We start from the raw sequence: 9,654 nt of genomic DNA on the forward strand, positions 1-9,654 counted from the left end.
TGCTCCCGACTCCGCCACCGCCTTGCCCACGGCCTTTCCCACCTCATTTAGCCACAGCTGCCCAACCCGCCCAGCAGCAGCCACGCTGGGGAAGGCTTTTGGGGGTTTTATTCCCCTGGGGAGCCTGCACCTTTCCGGCTCAGCTCGCCCCTGGCAGCTCCAACCATTCCCTTTGCCCTGACAAAAACAATTCAGGGGCTGCTATAGATGATTTAGACTGAGTCCAAAGGATCAATCCCAAAGGACCTGAGGAACAGCAGCCAGGGAAGAACGGGGAGGGGGCAGCATGACTGAGCATCCCCCAGGTCGGCAGCCACTGAATCACCCCCTCGTCGCACACCATCCTCCACACGCTCCGGCGTGGGAGGCCAGGCAAAGCGGTGGCGTGACGCAAAGAGCAGTGAAAAGGCCACATTTGCCAGATGAGGAGGCATCTCGTAAGGGAACGTGTGATCGTCACCACTCCCTTGGGACTTTGAAGCAGGAGCCTCCCAGCGCCCCCCATCCCCATGCAGGATCAGGACACAGTGCTGCTGCCCAAGAACTAGCTCCAGCCAAAAACCGGGAGCCTGAGTCCCCAGCTGCCGGCACCTCCGGACACCTCCCCAGCTTACGCAGACTGGGGAAACTGAACAGAGTTCGGCCAAAGCGCGGTGGGGAAAAATAACCAAAACACTGATGTGTGCACGTTTTGCAGCCGCCTGCCCCGGGAAGCCCCCACGAGGCTCCAGCCCTTGTTTCCGACGCGAGGCTCACCTCACTCCTTAGCCAACACTTGGCATGGCCTGCACCTCCCGCCGTCAGTCCCGCCCGGCGCTAATTAGCATTGATAATTGCACTGATGGTGAGCGTAATTTTCCTGCCCTCTCTCCCCTACCTCCGCACAAGGGTTCAATCGCCTAATGAGACCCCTGAGGATAATCACCGAGAGAAGAGCAGGTTCACCCCCACTGCAATGTCAGCTCCTGGGCAACGTGCTGGGATGGGAAAGCCACAGCCTGGGACAGTGGATGGGGAAAGCTGTCGAGCCTTGTTTACTTGGGGACACGGAGAGAAGTTCACTCCAATTAATTTTTTTAAGTGGATAGGCATTAATCCCTCTAACACTTATCTAGAATTAACGCAGACTTAAGTAGGTTTTTGCCTAATCCACTTCCGTGTCCGCCCCGAAAGGGCACGTCTGTTTTGGGAACGAGAGGAGTTCAGCTAATCCACTTAAAACTCAGGCAGCTGGTTTGTTCAGACTAACCTCCTCCAGCATCACCCTCCAAAGAGGGGCCAGGAGAGCTCAACACCATCCCCACCTCTGCCACTGATGGGGCCACCCCGTCCAGGGTCATCCCACTTAGCAACGCAGCCGGTTTCTCCTCCACTTGCTGTCCATGGGTTAGGGACCGCTTGGACCCAGTGATGTCCCTAAACCAGCCGCTGTGGCACAGGGGGAGGGACAGGCAGGGTTTTTAAATGCCAGTGGCCAGAAGGAGAGAGAAGCAGCGGAGATGCTCAGACAGACGTGGCGGGAGCGGGCAGCTCTGCCCCAGGCTAGAGGGATGCTCGCGATGCTGCTCCACAGAGGACAGCCAGCCAAAGCAGGTGGCCCTGGGACACTGTCGCCAGAGTGCCAGCATCTCTGACAACTCGGAAAGGCCTGCTGAAGGGCTCCACGGTCACCACAGGCAGATGCATTCCCCTTCCCATCACCAATCAGCTTCTCTGACGCGAACCAAGAGGCCAGACTGAATACCATGGATGCTTCCATGTTCCCAGAGACACATGCCTGGTTCCCACCTCGCATCTCCTCCCACCACACAAAGCAGAGGAGGTCCTCTCCTGACCAGAGCACCACACCTGCTCCTCTTTCCACACCAAGCCCAGGGATGGCAACGCAGTCCATCAGGGCCCAACGACAGACGGGCACGAGCCACCAGACCTTCCCCGAGACACGAATGCAGGTCCAAGACCCAAAGGCATCAAAAATGGTAAAGGGAAACAAGACAGCAGCTCTCACAGGAAGGGGCTGAGCTCACCTGGGACATGTGCAGCCATTCCTCCATGGCAGGGAGGGCTGGACCAGGTGATCTTTAAAAGTCCCTTCCAATCCAAACTTTTCTATCAAAAACATAACCTGAAACCTCACCATGGGAATCCTGTCAATGTGGACTTCGCCTCAACTGCGTCATCACTCGAGAACTTTCTGGGTCTTCTGAAATCAAAGAAACCTCACTGGAAGCCGCCGGAAAAGATCTCCTTCAGGCTCTTTGAAAATAATCGGGAAGGCACCCAAGGCGTAATCAGATCAGCATCCATCCTGGCAGGACCTTTCATAAGAGAGGCACCAAGGCAGATGATGACAGGGGCGTTAAATAACCCCCTGCAGCTCCCTGCGCACGGGGGACCCTACGGAGCAGGAGCTGGGCAGCACCGGGATGTGTGCACAAGCTGGATGGGAAAGCCTGGCCCCAAACGCTCGCCTTTCCATCCGCAGTGTTAACGAGGACGGGTGGCTTCGGAGCCACGGTACGTTTCTGAGAGCCTGAAAATCCACCGCAGGGTCTGCAAATCCATCCCTCATCTCAGAAAACCATTTGTCCTTTTGGTTTTTTTTAAAAGTCAAATTCAATGTTTAAGAGTAATGATTTCCAAGTGACCACAGAGCAGCTCAAATCTATCAGCAGCTTTTACGGACCAGAGCCTTAATTCAGACCCTAAGGAACCCGCCTGTGCCCATCGCAGAACAGCGGCCTTGGTGGCGGTGCAAAAACAACCCTTCCCTCCCTCCCAATCAAACGCCCTGGAGCAGCATCCTCCGAACCGGCTTGTCGGAAGCATCACCCCGCAGAGGAGGAAAGGAAAGAGAAGATCCCATGAGACTTGGGCCGGCACACAGGGACCTCCTGGAGAAGAGAAGGGGGGCGGGGGGGATGACAGCCCTGTTTTCTCCCAGGAAAAGGAGGGTTGCAAGCACCAAAGGCTGACAGGCTCAGAAATAATGGTCTGAGCTCGCTCTTATTTAAAAACTGGCTGCCTGCTGTTTTCATCGCAAGCCCCGCTCTGACTCGCAGCAACATTTAAAATTAAATATACATAAGTGCTTTCAAAGAACTGTTAATTTGAAGGTCATTAAATGGCATAAAATACATTTCTTTTTTTTTTTTCTAGAAAGAGGCACATAATAACGCTATTAATACACGCTCCTCTTCCACGTTCAAAAGCTCGCTCTCGCCCTGGATGTGCGAGTGGCTGAGTTCACCTTCGCTTGCAGCGGCACGCCGTCTCATTTTAATTACTGCTATTGAGAAAGCTGCTGCCTCCTCCATCGCACGCAGCGCAGCCCAGCAAGGATGGGGATGTATAAAAGAACCGGCAAGGCCCAGGGAGAAATGACGCAGCTGAAATGCCAATGGGGATTTTTTTGAGGGGAGGGGGGATGAGGGGAGTAATAGAGAGGACACAGAAGTGCTGGGGCAACAGGAAGCCAGCTGGCAACACCCAGACCAGATGCGAACACCTTGCCCATTGATTCTTGTACCAAGACCTTTGGCCAAGCTCAGAACAGGGTTTCTGTAGCAAAAAGTCCCTTTTCTGATGTAATCAAATATCACATGCAAAAAAGACAAAGCCAACACAGACACACAACCCCTTAAAAAGACACAAAAGGGCTGAGTTTTTTGCAGTTGCCATAGAAATGCAGAGAAGGAGCTGACAACCGCAGAGCATTTCTGAGAAAGGAGGGGATCAGGGGAAGCGTGAGGTGGGCTCACTCGAGGGCGACCTGGGCGAGCGGCCGCATCCGTGTGCCGCTGCTCAGTGCAGAGGCGGGATGCAGCCGCAGAAGCAAGGCTGAGCATCAGCTGCGAGTGGTGGCTGGGGGCCAGGACCCACCCCCAGCGGGGTCCTCCAGCAACGGGCAGCTCCCAGCACCCAGCAGACGCACCCACCAGGACCTGGTGTGATGGATGAACCCCAGCCCCGAGGAAAGGTCTGTGGAATCATTTCACTTCGATCAGAAACGCCTTTTTTCTTCCTTTGATTTCTGTGCAAACCAAAACTTTGAGGGACAAATATTTTGAGCCACCCTCTACTCTTCGGGCTCAAATAAAGGAACTCCAACACCGAGCACAGCTTGGATCAGAAGGCAACATGAAACGGGACCTTTCACTTTTAGACCATACTTAAGGGTTTCATTTTCCTTCATTTCGCTGGCTCTTTCCCCACATTTAGCAGAGGCATTCCACACTGGCAAAGCATCCAACGGACCTAAACTTGCATCACTTCTCAGTCCACACAAAAAGCAGTCGGAACTCTAAGGCAGAGCCTCCTGTCCCAGGTCCTACCGCTCCCTGCAGCACCCACCCCATCTCCGCACAAGACAAAGCCGGAACACCTCATCCGCTTCTCCATGACGTCGCTGATGGAGGAGACTTCTCAAACAACCTGGAGAGTGCAGACACACGGCTACGGCCAAGCGCCTGGGAGTCTCCTGCTGAGGCAGCGAAGTGGCTGTTGGCAGCACGCCTTGACTTGGGTGGCACCTCTTCGACGGTGCCCTGCATCTCCTGACCCGGCCAGAGCCTCCGCCTTGGCATCCGACACAGGAAAAGGGCCAGTCCAAAGAGACATGAGCCTGCTGTCATGGCCAGGCAGCGATAACGCTGTTGCCCCTGGAGAGAAAGGCTTCACAGTTTGGAAAACTTATTTCTCTTGAGAGGAAGACCTCGAAAGATACAAAATGGTCTGATGGAATTTGTCTGATTTTTTTATTATTTTCTTCAATTTCTTCAAAAGCAAAAATCAAACACATCTGTTCTGCGCTTTCCCCCTTGTTTTCCATTATCAGATCAGAAAACTGACAGCCGTGGGTGAAATCTTCCACATTGGACAAAAAGCCTTTTATTGAGAGGCAGGAGAGCAGGTGGCCCACAGTGGCCCTCCTCCAGGTACCATCCTCACAGCAACCCCTCGGCACTGGAGGGATCTGCCTGCACCACCTTCAACCCCTCAACTCAGCCCTGAGCACCGTCTGGCTGCCACTGGGCTCTCCTGTCACCCTGGAGGGGACACCTCCAGGCCCCCCAGCCACCAGTGCTGACCTCACTCCTGACGAGCACAAGGCAGAGGTGCCACCCTCATGGCGAGGGCTGGTTAGAAGAGGTGGGATACGGGAATCGCCTGCCGCACACAGCCCAGGAGACGTCAGATGTTGGCCAGCTAGGGAGGAGTGGCCAGGTGGAAAGCCCTGGTATCTCCCACAGGCACTGCTGTGGCCACATGTCACCCCTCGAGGGGACCTGCCACCCTGACCTCCTGCTGGCCTCCTTACAGGTGAGCTTAGGATGGTGCACAAAGCTTCTCTGGGGCTGGTCAGCATCTGCGGACGCTGTCGGCATCCTCACCCATGGAGCACCAGGACAGCCCTCAACTCGCAGAGTGGCTCTGTTTGCTTTGCTTTTCAGACAGAAAAAGAACAGCAGGCAAGCTGTTAGCCATCAGCAGGGTGTAACAAGGCTTTGGAAGGCACCCCACAAATTTTAAGAGGTCAGGATGGACCCTCCTGTTCCCCACGCTGTGCGAACACCGCCCCACTCTCAGCCAAAAGCCTCTCTCCCCTCCGTCGGCAGCAGTCCTGGGCCCAGACGTGTTTCCTTCTCACGCTGACACCCACAGCCCAACTTTCTGCCCTGCCAGAAGCCTGCCCACAGCCACCCTCCCGCACGCAGGGACAGCAGCCGCACTTCATCCACGTCTGTTTTGCAGGACGGGCGAGCCAAGGACTCCACATCTCCATGAGCATCCAAGCACCTGGACGGCCTGTTTATCCACTGGTGAGTACCCAGTCTGCTGGGCTGCTCGGGCAGGACAGGACGCTGAAAGGTTTTCCATTAACAAAGGGCTGCGGTGCCGTGGCATCGTCCCCCCAGCCCCAGGCACAGAGAGGGGAGGACACGGAGCCGAGCTGCAGGACCAGCTGCCTCGCAGGTGCTGGCGCGGCCGGGCGACACGCAGCAGGGGAGTCGTAAAGGTGGAGGTTTGATATTTAGCCTGTGTCGCTGTCATTCGTTTCTTTAAATGCCTTTAGCTTCCTTCTAATAAAAGAGAAATCATAAAAAAACCCCACAAAGGCTCCTTCATCACCGGCGAATATCAATGTGGTGAAGCGGAGTATTAGTATGCAGGGTGCCCGCTCCATCTGCATGTTGTATTCCGTGTGACAACATCCTGGAATACAGATTTGGGCCACGAGTATCCCGAGAGGTATTAGCGATCGTCTATCAGACAGGACAAGGAGCAGTCCCTGCTGTTGTAAACAAGGGGTGTTTTTCTCTGCCTCTTTCTCTGGGGGGAGTTCAGTGATTTGAAACAAGCTCATTCCTGCATTTTTTTAGTTCCTGTTCTTCAGCAGAGTAGCGCAGGCATCTTCCTCAGATGATTAAAGAAATAAAACTGGAGGCGTAATAAGCACCCCATCACCAGGGTCCTTCAGCTGCTGGCGGTGTCAGTCCTTCCCAAACCGAGCACTCGCTTTCCATGGGGGTTCTCCCAGCCAGAGAGCATCCCGACAGCCCCAGCACAGGGGACAAAGCACCCAGGGCACGAGGCCAGGCCTGGCAGAGGAAGGGCTCGTCCCCTTGGGTTTGGTGGCAGCAAGCAAATCTGGTGAGGCACCTCCGCGGCATAGATGGATGTGGGGCAATCCGATGGTACCACTGATGGACACACAGAAATCCCACCGTGTGGACAGACGTGGAGCATCCCCATGGCAAGGACAGACAAGGGGAAAACACAGAGCACAGGTGGACATAAGGTATCCTCATGGCACTGCTGGACACGGGGCACCCCATGGCAGGACATCCCCACGACATGGACAGATGCCGGGCATCCCCACGGCACAAGCAAACATGGGACATCCCCAAGGCGGGGATGGATGCGCAAGGAGGATGGAGGTCTCCTCACACACGTATGAGCCACTGCATCACCAGATTCTGGCAGGGACCAGCAGCCTGCCCGCCCCTCCGCCCCCCGCACCAGCCGGGTGCCGCTTGCTGCCGGCGCAGTGCCTGCAGGAGCGTGGTGATGGATCGTTACAACGCACGCACAGCCGTCTAAGTAAAAGCCTTAATAAGAATTCATTCATTTTATAAACTCTCGGCGCGATCCACAGAGGGAAGTTAGATTGCCCAGTCTTACAATATTCTGTGTAAACACTGACACGCGTCTAGTAATTTTAACGAGATCAATTTGCAAAGGAGACCAACGGTGGAACAAAAAAAAAATCAAATTAAACACAAGGGAAACATTGACTGGGAGAGGCTTTAAGGAAGCGAGCAGAAGAATACAGAGAAGGATGGACAGATGGACAGAGAGGCACACGAGACAAATGGACCTACCTCCAAAGCCATGAAAAACAAGTCTGTAAATCAGTATCAAAATCCTTAGGTCCGCAAGATGGGGAAAAAAAGTCCTCCACAGCCATCTTCTGTGCTCTGGGGGCCTTAGCAGTCTGTTTCCCAGAGCATCCTTCCTCCTTCTCCAGCAGTCACCAACCCAAGAATAACCACACAGCAGCTCCTCCAGTCCCGTCCCCGCCGCGCCGGACGGCCCTGGCGTCCTCCTCCCTGCCTGGGGATGCCGAGCGCCTGCTTCGCCCCTGGGCGCTCCCCTGCTACCTCCCACTCCCACGGCCCCCACCAGGCTGGGAACCGGTTGGCTGCTGGCCGCAGGGTCGGCGGTGATGTTCGGTTACGGACAAGCAGTGAGTCCACGGTAGGTTGACAACGTACACACGCGCAGGAGCGCACACACACACGGGAACACCTCCTTCCATTTTCCAGGATGGATTATTATTTGTTTTTTTTAATCCTTTTTTTCCTTTTTGCAAAAAAAATGCAAGCAAAAGAGAAAAAAAAAACCCAAGGTTTTCTATTGAAGGTACATCTCTTCTTCAATATGAAGACATTAACTGGATTGAGTCGGATCCCCCATGCAGTGGTCAGCGAAGTCCTTTGGTAGTTGCCGGAGCGGCACCCAGGTAGGACGGCAGGGAGCTGCTGAGACGTCTGAGGACGCTTCCACCCGGTCCATGAGCAGAGAGGGGAGCGGTGTGAGCAGGGAAGGCCGGGGCAGGGAGCGAGAGCAAAAGAAGAAAAGACAAGGAAGGTGGTTTCTCCGGACGGGATGCTCCATCCCGTGCCTCTCCCTTCCCCAACAGCCCCTTCCTCCTCCTCAGTTTCGACCACTGCTCACTGGTGGTGGGATTGGAGTCTGGTCTCTAGGGTTTGGGGTTTGCTTCCCCAACCCACATTGGTTTGTCTTCATTATTTTTTATGTTTGTTTTTTGTTTTGTTTTTTTAAATATATGATTTGTACATATTTATACGTATTTATACGCTGTTCCCCATGACATCGGTAAGTGTGCTTCTGTGGGCGAGGAACGGAAGTCACCAGTTAAGAGATGAGTCCCAGGAACATCCTTCGTCGGCGGTCACAGTCCACAGGCAGCGTCGGGGACCTCTCCAAACGCGAGCCCGCAGCACCTGTCAGTTCCTCCCCTCCCACCTCTGCCCCTCCGCTGCGTGCCCTCCCCGTCCCCTCCCCGTCGAACAAGGGACGTCATGCCATCGAGGTCGGAGACTGGCTCATCTGTACTCGCATGGACTGGATGCTGTTCAGGATCTTCTTCTGGTGCCCAGCCAAAGTCACCCCTATTCTCAGGAGGTCTCTAGAAGAGAGACAGACAGACAGACATCAGTGGGTAGCCGAGGGTTGGTGTATCTGTCTGGCTGTCTCTAAGGGAGGTGAGGGATGTAAGCTCAGCTGGCCCGTGCCTTTCAGCAGAACAGCAGACACCAAGCTCAAGCGCCACCCCATGAGAATCACTGGGGGCCAGGTGGGACCGAGAGCAGGGAGACACCCACACACTGACCCCCAGATGGTGAATGCAGCCACCTCCGGACTTAGGGTGCTTCTGCTGACCAGTGTGAGGTCAACCCCAACCTGCCCCAGGCAGCACTCAGCTTTCACGCAGCCCCAGCCTGGCACCCAACTCACTCGGATGTCATCTGGGCAACAAGCTGCAGGGAGGTGAAGCCAGCGGTCAGGAAGCTGTCCCGGTACTGGCTCATCTTCACGGCACTCAGCCAGTCGTCTACTGAGGTAAAGGCAGTGAAGTCGGGGATGGAGCGGTCGAGGAGGGGCTGAGAAGGCCTGCAACAGGACACACCGCTGGGGACAAGCCCGGCCGGCACCGGGGGCTGCCATGTGTGAGCCCAGCCAGCGCACAGGCTCGCTCCCCAGTCCACCCCCCTGCGCCCTTGTGCTCTCCACAGCACTGCCCTGCTCCCACCACATGCCTGTGACAAGGAAGCCCACAAGGAAGGCCTGTCCCATGGGAATACCCCTCTGCCAAGCAGCGCTTTACAACCCCGCTCGTGATCCAGCTGCGGGAGCCACAGGGACAGAGGCACCAGCAGAGCAGACGCTGCGCTCGCACGGTCACACGCCATAAAGAATCAATAGCAAAGAATTATTGCTGTTGCTCGACTGAAAACTACATGTTCTTTGTCTGACTGTCAGGCAGAACAAAGACAGAAACCCCCCGCTCCTAGCAAACGATTTATGAATTCCTGTCCTTCCCACCGGCAGCACGAGCCGCTCGGG

General features: G+C 55.3%; 1 protein-coding gene across 2 annotated transcripts in view; it reads right to left on the bottom strand.

Annotated features, from left to right (window-relative positions):
- Positions 1-8,330: 8,330 nt before the first annotated feature.
- Positions 8,331-9,654, bottom strand: part of LOC104506031 (ephrin type-B receptor 1) — a 50,959-nt gene continuing 49,635 nt past the window's right edge. For both annotated transcript variants that reach the window (XM_010146830.1, XM_010146831.1), the window contains 2 exons: positions 9,046-9,201; positions 8,331-8,716 (listed from right to left, as the gene is read on the bottom strand). In XM_010146830.1, the coding sequence (XP_010145132.1) occupies positions 8,608-8,716; positions 9,046-9,201 (265 nt within the window). In that variant the 3' untranslated portion in view covers positions 8,331-8,607. The remainder of the gene's footprint in view (positions 8,717-9,045; positions 9,202-9,654) is intronic.

The sequence above is a fragment of the Eurypyga helias genome, unplaced genomic scaffold, assembly GCF_000690775.1.
Source record: "Eurypyga helias isolate BGI_N326 unplaced genomic scaffold, ASM69077v1 scaffold25132, whole genome shotgun sequence".
Taxonomy (NCBI): Eukaryota; Metazoa; Chordata; class Aves; order Eurypygiformes; family Eurypygidae; genus Eurypyga; species Eurypyga helias.